General features: G+C 42.2%; 1 protein-coding gene across 2 annotated transcripts in view; it reads right to left on the reverse strand.

Annotated features, from left to right (window-relative positions):
• ATRN (attractin) overlaps positions 1-14,161 on the reverse strand; it is a 167,905-nt gene that overhangs the window by 46,088 nt on the left and 107,656 nt on the right. For both annotated transcript variants that reach the window (XM_037051735.1, XM_037051734.1), the window contains exons 21-24: positions 8,901-8,953; positions 6,986-7,080; positions 4,165-4,243; positions 2,255-2,412 (exon numbers count right to left, since the gene is read on the reverse strand). In XM_037051735.1, coding sequence (XP_036907630.1) covers positions 2,255-2,412; positions 4,165-4,243; positions 6,986-7,080; positions 8,901-8,953 — 385 coding nt within the window. The remainder of the gene's footprint in view (positions 1-2,254; positions 2,413-4,164; positions 4,244-6,985; positions 7,081-8,900; positions 8,954-14,161) is intronic.

Here is a 14,161-nt window from a genome sequence, read left to right on the forward strand (position 1 = left end):
CAAACTTGTTTACATCTGCAAAAAATCCTGAGATTTTTAAAACTATTTTTGGTTGGGGTAAAATATATTTGAGACAAAATTTACCATTTTAACTATTTTTAAGCATATGATTCAGTACAGTTAGGCAGAGATGCTACAAAGATTAGATAAAGGACCATGTGAAATACTTTGTGTCAATACATTTGAAAAACACATGAAATAAAAATTTATCCTAAGTGGTTCAAACAGAAAGACAAAATCCAAAATATCCTATAACTATTAAAGAAATTGAAATAGCAGTTAAAAAAATCTCCACATATAAAACAGCAGAATCAAATAATTTTATTTTGATTCCTCAAGTTAAAAATCCCTCAATTTATAATTACTAAAGGTCAGTTTAACCTTGATTTAAAAACCATAACAAGGACAGAAAGAGAAAATTACCACACATTCTCACTCATGAAATAGATATAATGTTCTAACCCAAATATTATCAAACTTAAAGTAAGTTTTGCATCCTAGCAATGCTTGAAGTAAGAAAATGACACCTCATGCCCAAATCAGGTTTACCCAGGAATGCCAATGACTTCCTGGGTCCCAGTTGTACAACGCAGTGAATCTTGGTGGTGCCAATCAGTGGGAAAGGAAGCACAGGGTTTGAGGCTAAGGTCACCGGAACAGCTATGTGCTGAGTGCAGAGAGCCTATGAATGTCCAGGTAGAGATGTGTAGACAGCAACTGAGAGTACCTACTGGTCTGGAGCTCCAGTATACGCTGAGCTGGAGCCAGAGCACTGAGAATCTCCAGTATAGAAGTAGTACCTACAAGTGGGATGGAACCATCCAGAGAAACTGGGATGAAAACAGATGAGATCCAACCTGAATCCCAGACAATCCATTATTTAAGGAAGAAGATTCCCTAAAAAGACTAGCCAGAGAATCAGGGAAAGAAAAGATGAGGAATGCAAGAAAGACTGAATCAAGTTCCTCTATGAAGGAGAGAGTACCAAGAATTCAGTCACTGAGACAGGGCAGTGTCAGGGGGTGCTGAGGGGAGGAGAGAGACTGTTTTGGGCTGATGTGGGAATGAATGACTAAGAGAAAATAGAAATAGGGAATGTGGTCAACGCTTGTAAAAAGGATGTGCGAGGAGGGAAGCAGACTACGTGCAAGAGCAAAGGGACAAGCAGATTAGAGGATGAACTTGGTAGACCATTTAGAAGGAAAAGAAAAAGAGGGTGGTTAGAAGAAATACTACGCCAAGCCTGTCCTCCACATTCTAGAAAGGAAAAGACTGTTCTTCAGCCACAGCTCTGAGGCATGAATAGGAACCACCAGAATTGGAATGCACCCCCATCCTAACTGATCTGTGACAACGTGCGTCAGTTGGCCACGCTTCTGAAGGGTGGCAGAGAGCCGCAGCCCTCATCCAGTGGCCAGGCTTCCATGGCTCAAGGCAAACCAGTTCCTGAAAGGCCACCCATCCCTCAATTCCACATTTACCCAAAATGGAGGGGGGTGAAAGTGAAAAGTATTAAGGCAAGGCCACAAGGACACAGTAGCCAACGATGATAAAAAACACAAAAGGGGGTGGGTCTTGGATAAGAGGGAGTCTACTGGTCCCCTGGGAACAGAGAAAATAAGCAAATGAACAACAGCAGTGGCTGTGGAAGGTGACGTGAATCCTTCAACTTCCCCTCTCAGATCACACATATAAAAAACCTGAGATGTGAAGAGGGAACCTGAGCTGCACAGGAGTGAGGGAGGACGCACACCCACGTCTGTTTGACTACAAGGCCTAGGCCCTTTAATGCAACCTCATACTGCCTCCCATTACACACCGCCCCGTCCTCCTTTATGATAGCATTTTTGGGAGCTTTTCATGCGGCACTTTCCACACTTGGGCTTTTGCTGGTTGTATGTTTGTTTCCCTCATACCCACCTTACTCACGCCAGAATTGAAGCTCTTTATGTAGCTCTACAAATTTTTACACGGCAAGTGCTCAATGAAGAAGTTAGAGTCATAATTATCAAATCTGTTACATGCCAACTTGCTTCCAAAATCGCTGGTAACTTTCCTTCACCAGTGGTTTACACCATCCCCCCTACAATCTCCTACAGTTTTACTCACATGCTCAGCCCTCCTTTGCCATAGATGTTACAGAGGCAAAGAAATACTGCGCATCTTATTTATTGCAAGTTTCAAATTAGTGAATTTAGTCTCCTCTAAAGAGAGTTCACCATGGCTGCAGAAGAAACCAAAAAGCACACCTTACCTGAATTTTGATGGGCCAGGTGAAATTACTAACATAAACAAAGAAAGTGATGTTTGGGTGGTTACGAAAATCAAACTTCTCATTAGAGAAGCTATCTTTGTACTCCTTGATGTTGGTTTTCGAAACAACAGGCATCTCTTCTCCAGCTTGGGTTCCAGCTATTAGGAAGAAAAAAAGAAAACAGAAGAGCCTTTTTGGGGGGGGCAGAATCTACCCTCATTACTAATAAGGATAACCGCATTGATGAAACACTATGCCCCAGAAACAGCTTTTTAAGAGCTCAATAACATTTAACCCTAACAATAACTCTATTATCCTCATTTACAGATTAGGAAAGTGAGGCTCAGAGAAACTAAGCAAATTGGTTCAGGTCACACAGCTGACAAGAAGTGGCGCTGGGATTTGAAGCTGGGAAGGTTGATACACAAGCCCATGCCCCTAACTAGAATGTTTTACCAGGAATTCCTGCAACTCCCCTCCACTGAAATGGGTTGCACGTGGCCGTGAAAATTCAGATCCCACTAGAATCCTACTAACAAGCAGTGGCACCTACTGTGCCCACTGCACTTTGACTGCTCTGCATTTCCCCTCATACACTTGTCTGGCAGTGTCCCGTGTGTCCCCTACCAGGGACACCGATTCTCCCCTCACTTCCTAACTAGCAGTGACCTCAAGTCTCAGCAGTAGCAGGCAGGACAGAACTCGGTCCCTTCTGCTGCCAGCTACAACTGTTGTTAAGTCCCCCCAATCTGGCATAAAGGCATCTATTCCCCAAAAGTCTTTCAGCATTCCATAGTCTCCCTCTGCCAGGAATTCTAGTGTCTACCAAGATTCACGAAATAGATATTTCCCAAGCCTGAGTTAAATCTGTGACTGCAGCCCAGGCTGTCAGTTCCTCATTGAGATCGTCGCTGCAGATCACCACATGCTCAGAAAGGTTGCCTTTCTCAAGGCAAATACTCCAATAACGCACACCTTTTCTTAAAAGTCTCTCCTCACTGCAAGTTTCTAATTTTTTCCTGAATTTTATACAATCTTTTAAGACATCATAAACATAAAGTGACAGGAAAAGGTACTGATTTTATTTTTTCAGTCAAATGAGTTGTGTTTTGATCAAAATCCAGAACTGTATAATAATAATAATAATAATGAAACATTTAGTGAGAATTTACCATTCTGTAAGTATTACACTGAGTACTTTATTACATCACTTAATTCCCGTAACATTCTGCATGGTTAGGTGTTTCTCACACAAGAAACTGGGTCAGAAGCTTGAGCGTTTTGCCTGATAGCAAAGTGCAGTACAATAAGCAAGAGGCAGAATTCAAACCTAGGCCAGTCAAGCTATGTTCTTAATCACTGTGTAAGGCCCACCCTTCACTTTTTGGCAGATTTCTGCCCTGGCACATTTTCAGTGACTCGTAGTAAGATGAACAGCACAGCAAAAGCTGTGCTCCAGAGTTTCATTTAATTCCCAAAGTACATTTCCCTGTACCGACTGAAATCTCATTCTACTTTGTTTCCATTTCTTGCATCTAAGAGTCCCTTGCCTTTTTCACCTCTGAAGCAGGGACGGGGACGATGACAGCAGAGCCAGAACAGAGCTGCAGCAATGCGAGTGGTGGTGGGAGGGGGGCAGAGATGGTGAGCGTGTAATGAGCCCCGGCACCATGGTAGGCACTGACCTGTAGGACCTAACTGAGTCTACACAACATTCTCTTTAAGATGAATAACCCTAAAATCTAGAGGGGAGTTAAATTGCTCAAGGCCTCCCAGCTAATAAGTGGCAAGGGGGGGGCGGTGGTTTCAAACCCAACTGTCTGTCTCCAGAGCCTCCTTTCTCAACTCCTACATCATCTTTCTTAATCTATTACCCCCATTTAGAAGGTCTTCTCTAGGTGAATTTTTACCTGAGAAGCTGGCGGCCCAGGTGATATTGAGGTTGAAGTTTTTGGAGGCATTGATGAACATGTCCAAATCCCTGTTTTGCTGAGGAGAGGTATAAATAATTAGAAAACTAATTAGAACAGTTTCCAGATTTTAAAATAAAGCAGTAATTAAAGTTTACTACTTTTATCTTAAAAAAAGAATTATTTATGTTATTTTTAAAGACAGGGAAAGGGAGGGCGAAAGAGGGGGACAGAAACATCAAACAATTGACTTTCACATGCCCCCAGCTGAAGACCTGGCCCGCAACTCAGACATGTGCCCTGACTGGGAATCGAACTGGCAACCTTTTCGTTCACAAGTCTACGCTCAAGCCACTGAGCCACATCAGCCAGGGAACCTTTCTTAATTACAAAGCAGATATTTTACTATGTCTTGAGAGAAACTGACATTAGAGTGAGCAAAATTTCTAACTAATATAAGAAATATACCCCAAATAAATCTGATTTCTCTTCTATAAAAATGTATGAAATTTAATGGTTCATCAAATGCCAACTCCATGAAAAAAATATCTTTAAAACGAAACAACCCCTCAGCAGAGCACAATGACTTACATCCTGTGACCTACGTTAGGAAAAACAGCCTCCAAAGGTACCTCTGGGCAGCTATTTCCAAATGCCTGCACAGGAAAACACTTGATCAAGTGACCTACTTTCTATGTATTTATAAATTCAGCCTAAGTACTTCTGAACTAATAGATTAGTTAGTTATTAGTTATTAGTTAGTTATTTATTAGTATAAAGTTCTCCAAAATAAAAATAGATTTTTAAAAAGCATATAAACCTGAAACAAACAAAATAATTTGATTTCATGATTTGAATAACATTTTTCTCTTACTAAAAATACTATTTCAAGTGAAAGATGACTAAATATATTTCATTAGCTTTGAAAAGCTTACTTACCACTTAGAGATATAGCAATTTGAAGAGCTAGTTTGATTTTTGATTCTAATGATTAAAAAGACATCTCAGAATTATGTTGAGCCAAATGGAGAAGTTCAGTTGGCCATGCTGGATAAATTTTAATATTAATTTTTACTTTTTATTGACGTTTGGTATATAAATCTTTCTTGGGGTCAAAGGATTATTTCTGCAAATAAATCAGTGCGGTAGCCCTGCCCTGTGTGGCTCAGTGGGTTGGGCATCATCCTGCAAAGTGAAAGGTCACTGGTTCAATTCCCGGTCAGGGCACAGGCCTGGGCTGTGGGATCAGTCCCTAGTCAGGGCATGAACGAGAGGCAACTGATCGATGTTTCTCTTTCACATCAATGTTTTCTCACACCTTTTCTCCCTTCCTTTCCATAAATAAAATCTTTAAAAAACTAAATTAGATGTTGTATTTTTATATTTTACAACAGATCCAACCCTGCCGACATTCTTCATTTTGTAAAATCATAAAGCACATTAGAAAATTAAGATTCTTAAAGGGTGATGTTTTGCTGGTTTTAACAGGAAAAAACCACAATGGAAACATTTCCAAAAGAGGATCTCCAAACCAGAAGTTTCCCTCACAGAGCAGATACCTTCTCACTTATTGATATAACCTCACTTTCCTCTCGCAAGGACAGCGCAAGTGTTGTTTTTTTAATCTGCCGGCAGCACACCACCTACCAACAATTACTTCTTCTACCGAAAGCATCAATAAATTTGGAATCCTAGTGCTGTTTACTAGGATAGAACACACACACTGGATAACTCTCTTAAATATTCCGTCATAAGATAAACAGGGAACCACAGAGAAATTTTAAGATTTTCATGGTCATTCCAGACCTCGCTAAGAAGTATTACTGAGACTACTGTGTTTATTTAAAATAAAATTAACAGCATCAACTCTATCCTGAAAGACTGAGCACTTCAACCACTTGCTTATGAATAAAGTAGTCAATAAATTTCATGTTTGTTGGTTTTGCTATAACCTTATCCTTAAATCTTTTTAAAAACTTCCACTTCACACTGCCCCTCAAATGATATGGCTACACAGTTTTTCCACAAAATATTTTCATTGAAAGTACACTGATGAGAAATAAAAAACTAAGGAGGTTCCTAAATAATTTATCATCAAGTTTAGAAAAATCTCGTTATGTACTGGAGTGGGTAATGAATGTCTATTTCATTGAAGAAATTGTGTGGGTGTGTCTTCACGACGTAGATGCCCCGCCTTTAACTGCCAAGCTGTGCTGGCTCCCTTCGACCACTACCAAATGCTGTACGGCACGTTGGGGCTCATCATTAACTGCAGTAAATATAAACCCACGTATCAAATAGCTGCCTTAACAATTTTGATTTTTTTTCTGGCTGGCTGACTTGCTGGACCCAACTAAACCTTCCCTGCTTTTACACCCTAATGAGGTTTGCAACCTACTATATGAGAAGTGTCACCTCTGCCACCTCCCACCACTGCCATTGATTTCAACCACAGTTTCCTTGTGAGTACTTTTAAGCCTCTGGTTTAAATGTGGGCTCTGCCATCTGTTCCTCGGATGGGGGAGTTGCCCTTGCAGTCTCTTCTCCTTTTCTGTATGGGGATGTAATGGGCCGATGGGCAAACCAAGGATGTTTGGAGTTGATGTCGGTCTGTGTACCAGATACTAGTAAATCCTAACACTGTTCCTGCCTCTTGGGTAGAAAAGAGATAAAATGGAGGTTCTAACATTTCTTTCCTGTACCTTTAAACATTATCAAGAGTGCTCCACTCTGGGACCGCTGCTAAGGCCGTGCTGCTAGCCATAATGACAAAAAAATTCACATACATTCGAAGCAAAGTGAGAAGTCTATGAAATCTTACTTCATCAGGTGTGGCCACAAAATTGATGGCTGTGTAGTAGCGGTCATCCTCCTGGGACAGGCTGAAGGTGAACTGATAGTCAATAAGAAGAGTATCTACGGAAAGAAGGACACAGGTATTTAAAACTGAAATAAAACATAACTGGTCTCTAGAAATACACCTTGATTACCTCACAAACACTGAACGGAGGCAGCACTTCTGGCTCACCTGTACCTGGGGGCTGGGGGTTTTGCAAAGGCAATCGGGTCTGCGGACAGTAGCATTGTGTTTGGGCTAACCCACCAAACCCTCCTCAGAGCATGGCCCTGGCTGAGATCTTAAGCCCCAGTCTACCTCACTACAAATATTAACTGAACGCCAATTACATGCTAGGTTGTGCTTAAGGATATAATGCTATAAATGGGGAGTCGTTGGTAATTTTATTTTTAACTGTTTAAGAAACTGCCACATAGTTTTCCAAAGAGACTATATACCATTTCACGTTCCCACACAAAATGTATGAAATTTCTCCATAGCATAATTGGTACTGGCTTTTGTTTTTCAATTTAATAAGTAGCTTACAAATGTACAAGACTACAAAAAAATTCACTGAGGTGGTTTCATGTTCCACATGGTAATTAACTTTAAAAACACAACCAGTTGTCTGGTTTTGGTATGGTATCAAAGGATAATATCCATAATTCTCAGAGATCGTTATTAAAATATTCCCTTTTCCGGCTATGTGTCTGGTGAGGCTGGGCTCTTCTCATGTACTCTTACCAAAAAGGTATTGTAACAGAGGCAGAAGCAGATGTGAGAATCCGGTTCTCGTCTCGTAAGCCACAGTACCAGCTTTTCATTCCAGTCATTCCAGGGATGTATCTCACTGAGATTTTAATACAAAGACCCCAAATGTCTAGTGTTACCCAATTTTAATGAGCTTATTAGCCACTCACATATATTCTTTGGTGAAATGTATATTCAAATCTTTGTCTGTTTTTAATTGCATTGTCTCCTTATTCAGTTGTAAATGTTTCTCCTATGTTCTGGATATAAGCCCTTTATCAAATATAAGCTTTACAAACATTTTCTCTAGTTTGTGGCTTTTTTTTAACGGTGTTTTCTAAAATACAAACTTTAAAATTTGATAAGTCCCAATAAATAACACATTCTTTTATGAATTGTGCTTTTGGAATTGTATCTCAGAACTCTTTCCCCTACACAAGGTTGTAAAGTTTTTCTCTCTTCTCCTAGAAAAAAGAAATATTTTCACACTGATAAGTTCCAGGTGGACATGAATTCTGAAGGGACATTATTCAACCCAGGAAAGCAGGTATATGGTTACAGTGGATATGCCAAACATTAACTCCTTTTCCTCTGGTTCCGCAATCTGGCCTACTATGTGGATTCTCCCATTGGAAGAAAATCCATTTACCCATAAAGACCTGGTCACTTTGCCAGGCTTTCCTTTCACTATAAGCTAATCACTAGAGTTTTATTTTATATATTAGTCCCTAAAGAGGTGGTTAACACAAGCCAGTTTCAGTGAGAATGACTTTAACTATATTTTAAGAATTATTTTTGGATCTATATCCTAAAATAAGAAACCAATTAATGACAACCAGGTGATAGAAAATGAAATAAGTTTTCAAGAGAACATAAACAAGAAAACCAGAGATGCGTATCTCTGTATGCTTCCTCGATATCTGCTATGCACATATTAAAATAAACCACAACCACAAAGAAAGCAATTTAAAATCATATCGATGTATGTATTAGATTTACAGAATGTGAACACATCAAATAAGGGGACAATTCCATGGGTCGTTGCTATATTCTTACAGCACTTACCATTCTCAAACAACGTTAAAGACAGTAATGAAGTTTTACTGAGCTACGTTGCTTCTAGACAGATAAGAATTACAAAAACACTTACAGTAACATGTTCCTTTGAGAGGGTTTCCCTGGTATCGATTTTCTACTTCACATCTAGAGGGGGAAAAATGAAGGTTATTTTCCACTGCTATACAAAAGAGAATCTACATTCATTTTAAAATCAAGTAGGTCCTTTAACATACACTAAGAGTATAATTACATTCTTCAGTTATTATTCAAATCAGGTGAACTAACAAGAATCTGCAAGGACTTTCACTGCTGACTGCCCAGTAGCAGTTCACACCACCAACAACTGATCAACATTTGCCAGAGCCCATGAGATAAATCCAAATACAACAAATCTAGATCCTACTTATAATCATGAAAAACATTTTCACTTTTGTGTGAAGGAAATATTCTTCTAAAAGTGCGGTTAAAACATTTTTCCATCCTGGCTGGTGTAGTTCAGTGGACTGAGTGCCAGCCTGCAAACCAAAGGGTTGCCTGTTCGATTCCTAGTCAGGGCACAAGCTGGGGTTGTAGGCAAGGTCCCCTAGCAGGGGGAGCGCGAGAGGCAACCACACATTGATGTTTCCCTCTCTCTAAACATAAATAAAATCCTTAAAAATAAACAAACACTTTTCTTATATTCATTTTTCACTTCTTTCCTATTCTCCTTAGATAAACCTATCCCGTCCTTTAACTGTGAGTGTGAGAAGACTAAACACAATCTTTTTTTTTTAAACCTTGGACATGGTCCACCAGCCTGGAGTTTAAAAAAAGTTTTAGTAAAAAAGTATTTTTAATTCCCTCATAGGTACCATCTATGAATATCAGCAAAACTACGACAGGGGCAGAGCATCCCCACAATCCTTGACTGGGGGAAGGTCAGAGTAGGTGGTGCAGTGGTTAGGATACACTGCATAACAGTGGCAAGTTAATAGCTGTGCCTTCCTCAAAGGAAGAGGGCTGCCAACCAGGGCAAACTGTATACGTGACTGTGACGGTGAAAATGCTCAGGGACTCCTGACACAGTCAGAAGAGCGTGTACAGTGCTTGCTCAAGAGGCAGGGAGTGAATGCCCACCCTGGATGTCCCAGCGTCACTGGGAACTTTTGTCCTGACGAAAGATGGCAGCTGAAAGAAGGTAAAAGATATAGGGGAACTGGCAAAAATGGTGGACACTAACATACCATAGAAAGGGCCGAAAATGAGATGACACAGAAGTTCTAAGATGAGCATTTAAATAAGGGTAGGCTAAAAGAGAAGAACAGTCTACCAGGGGATTTGGAGTGTAAGTGAGGAGGTCTGCTGGTGAGGCAGGAGACAGCAGGAAGGAGGAAACTCTGGAGGTGCCCAGGGCTGAGATAAAGGACAGCGATACAGGACAGAGATCCTGGTGTGGTTGTTTTCCCCTTTCTAGAAAAGCGCTGAATCATGGTGAGCCATGAATGCACCTGTGCAGAAGATGTTATATGACTCCTGCTTCATTATAATAGCATGATAATAAATTAACATTGTGTGACCCCCTTCCGCAGTGGGCCAAAGAAAATCATGGGAGACCACATGCACAGTAGATTTAAAATAATATAACTACTTGTACACGTGCAATAAAAACCTGCCAAAACTAGCCAGGAAATATCCAACTTTAAGAATGGAATCCCTCCAGCCCCTGAGGTCAACCTCTGCTCAGAGCTGGCCCGCTCTCATAATCTGTGGGGTGTACTATTGGTTAATAAATCTGCTCTCTCCCTTTCTGCTATAAACTATGTGTTTGGTTCAATCCTTTGTCTGCGATCACCAAGAACCTGGTTACCTTTGCCCACCTGTGACACCGGGAGATCTGAAAGTAAGAGAAGAGTCATGTGGTCTGGAGTAAGAGAGAGGTCTGAAAGTCAGCAGTCCAGTGAGACTGGAGCTGGTGGTACGGTGGGCAAGAGGAGACCTGCCCAGCCACCCAGCAGGTTCAAGTCTGCTTGGAGGAGACAGTGGCAGAGCTGGCAGAGCTGCGGGGGACCTGCCCAGCTACCGGGATCCATGAGAGATCCGTGTAGCTGACCTGTGACGGGGAATGCTGATCTACAGACTTCCATTTTTCTGAAAAGTACCTCTCACTGGCATATTCTGAAATGGCCTGGTTTTGTAAATGAAGGCAGGACTATGTGTTTTGGGTGTTTTTACAGGAAGCAGGGCTTAATGGCCATTATTCTGTCATTATTCTAAATCTTTACCACCTTCAAACAAGCAACAACCCCCTTCCCTTTTCACCAAACTCTTGCACTGGCAGTAACACTTCTTGGCGGAGGGTGGTCGACCCCCACCGCTGTTCCAGAACAGCACCAGCAGGATTCTGTCACAGCAATGGCGACCATGAAGGCACCGTGATAACTGCCCGTGGCAGATCGACCCCCTTGGGAGTGGGAGAGTGGGACTGTGGAGTTTCCCAGTCTCTGAGAATTTCTCTGCACATTTCTTGATGGCATCAGCTGCCTAAATACGCCTGGCAGGTGGAAAGGAAATGGCTCTGGGAAGGGGAGAGGCTCTGAGAAGTGAGACTGGCTGAAAATTTGCTTGCGAAAGCCATTTGGAATAATGGAGTTGTGGATGATAATTTCGCTTATATGCTGCTCCCAGGTTGTATTTTTCTGGTTATAGCTTTTTGCATGTATGGCCAGCACAATAAGGGCAGTTCTACGCTGGTGCCTTGGGGAGCCCACTGGGTAGAATTTTGGAGGAAGGGAGTATGTATTGCCAGTACCCCACATCCAAGGAGGTACTGGATTATTAGTGCAATACTGTTTGACCTACGTATGTTTTGGAGTGTGGGGAAAGGCAGCCCACAGATGGCCCCCTGAGTTATTATGCAACTGTACCATTCTGTAACTGCAACAGTATTGCCAACAGTTGGACAAACAGGATGAAATCCGCTAGGTCAGTGCATTTATGTCATTATATATATATGGGTTTTGCCAGGGACAGAGAAGGGAAGTGGCCTCAAAACCTCTCCCTGATGGTAAAACACAGGAAGAAAAGGAGAATGAGATAAATCTCATCAATGTTGTGAACGCAGGGGACCAAGAGTTGGTGGCAGGAGGAGCTTTCTTGCCACCACCCTCTTCATGAGCTGCCCCTGAAGTAGAGAGCACAGAGACAATGGCTTACCCCTGTGTGTCGAGGGAGAGACCACTCCCCTAAAGACCCGTCAGAGTACCCAGTATGGCCAGAGCAAGCCAATTCCCTCTGAGGCAATATCTACAGGTAGAGGAGATCAGGAAGGCCAGCCCTCTGTGGGCCTTCTAACCCTTCAAAAGAGGATGATCCCCAGAGAACAGCAGATCTTATCACCTCCATTTTGCCATTCATCATCCAAATTGAGCAGAGGTACAGGCTCTCCTAAATATCTTGTTAACTGCAGATGAGAGATGGTCATAAATAAGGCTAATGAAGAGTCCCAACGTCTCCACCAAGAGGACCCCCTGGACCATCAACCCAGCTGAGGCAATTCCCTTGACAGTGCCTAACTGGAACTCAATGGAGGGGGGGGCAGCCTTCCTGAAACATTACAGAAGGTGTCTACTAGCAGGGCTTAGGAAGGGGTTGCCTAAGCAAGAGCCTGAATATGATGTAGGCCCTCCAGCAAAAGCCAAATGAGGACCCTTCTGCATTTTTTGAAAGGATCTATCTATCAGGCCTATAGGAAGCACACTGATGCTGATCCATAGGCCCTGGAGAGTGTGTGGATGGTGAACATGACTTTTATTGGGCTAAGAACCCCAGGTATCATAAAGAAACTCCAGCGTATAGACGGGCACTGGGAATGAGTCCCTCTCAGCTGGAGGTTTAGCATTTAAAGTTTACAATGCCCAGGAAGCAAGAAAGACAAAGTAGGCCTTGGTGTTCTTAGAAGTAGGCTGGAGAGGCCAAAGGAAGCAGCAGGACCCTACAGGAAGGAGGAACAGCTCAATAGGCCTCAACAAATGTGCCCACTACAAGTGGACTCCAGTGGAGGGCCACTGGAGGAATGAGTGTCCAAAATTCAAAAGACAAAATAGAAATGAGATCCCTCGCTGAGAAATGCTGAAAAGGAGAAGGGAGTCTGATGATGAATGAGGAGGCCCATGGACTCCATTGGACATCTTCCAACCTATCACTATTTCCCCACGGGAGCCCCACACACAGATGACTATGGGGAACAAGCCAATTGATTCCCTTGTAGATATGAGAGCTACATACTCAGTGCGGAACACAAAATTAACCAAGAAAAATCCAGATGCAGGAATGGTTACTGGAGGGACTGAGGTCACAAAAACAGGCATTCCTGCCACCTCTGGAATGCCAGCTTGGGGATCAAAAGCTTACACAGTTTTCTTTTCATGTCAAATTGCCCCATTCCATTGTTGGGCTGAGATTTACTTTGTAGACTGCATTCATAAATAACTTTTTCTCCTAAGAAGCAGCAATTACATGTGGAAGTCCTGCTTGAACATGCCCTCCAGCTACAGGCATTCCTGACCTGTGCAGAAGGTCCTGGAGTTGAATTCTTCCCACCTAAGATTTATGAACAGGTCGCACAAACTGTTTGGGCTGATGGAACACCAGGTAAAGCGGTTAATGCGCAACCTTTAAAGGTTAATCTAAAACAGGGATTGTGAGTCCCATGGAAGAAGCAGTATCCACTCAAGAAGGAGGCTTGAGAGAGTACCCAGTCTGTGTTGCAAAAGTTGCTAAAATCAGGACTGATTCGGCCATGCCAGTCACCCTACAACACTCCCGTTTTGCCAGTCAAAAAGCCTCACTCGGACAAATACCGGTTGGTACAGGATTTTAGGGCCATAAATGACATCATTCAGGACATTCACCCTACAGTGCCCGATCCCTACACCGTGTTGACAAGGGTGCCTGGGGAAAGCAAATGGTTTTCAGTCCTAGACTTGAAGGATGCCTTTTTCTGCATCCTAATAGATGAACAGGCTCAGCTACTGTTCACCCTTGAGAGGCAGAACCCAGAAATGAAAGCCACGCTCCAATACTGCTGGACCGTGCCGTCACAAGGATGTAAGGATTCCCCGACTGTATTTGGGGAAGTGTTGGCAAAAGACTTAAGGAATGTTCAGTTGAAATCAGGAGTTCTTTTACAATATGTAAATGACATTGATAGCTAGCAGCACCTACGGGGGGTGCATGGCACCATCACAGTCCTAAATCAGTTGGCAAAAAGGGGCTATAAGGTGTCACCTGATAAGGCCCAGATTTGCAAAAAGGAAGTGGCGCACCTGGGATTTCAACAGAAACAGGGTACCAAGAGCTGGAGAGCAGATGGAA

The sequence above is a fragment of the Sturnira hondurensis genome, unplaced genomic scaffold (assembly GCF_014824575.4).
Source record: "Sturnira hondurensis isolate 20B ecotype Veracruz unplaced genomic scaffold, ASM1482457v3 Scaffold0007401, whole genome shotgun sequence".
Taxonomy (NCBI): domain Eukaryota; kingdom Metazoa; phylum Chordata; class Mammalia; order Chiroptera; family Phyllostomidae; genus Sturnira; species Sturnira hondurensis.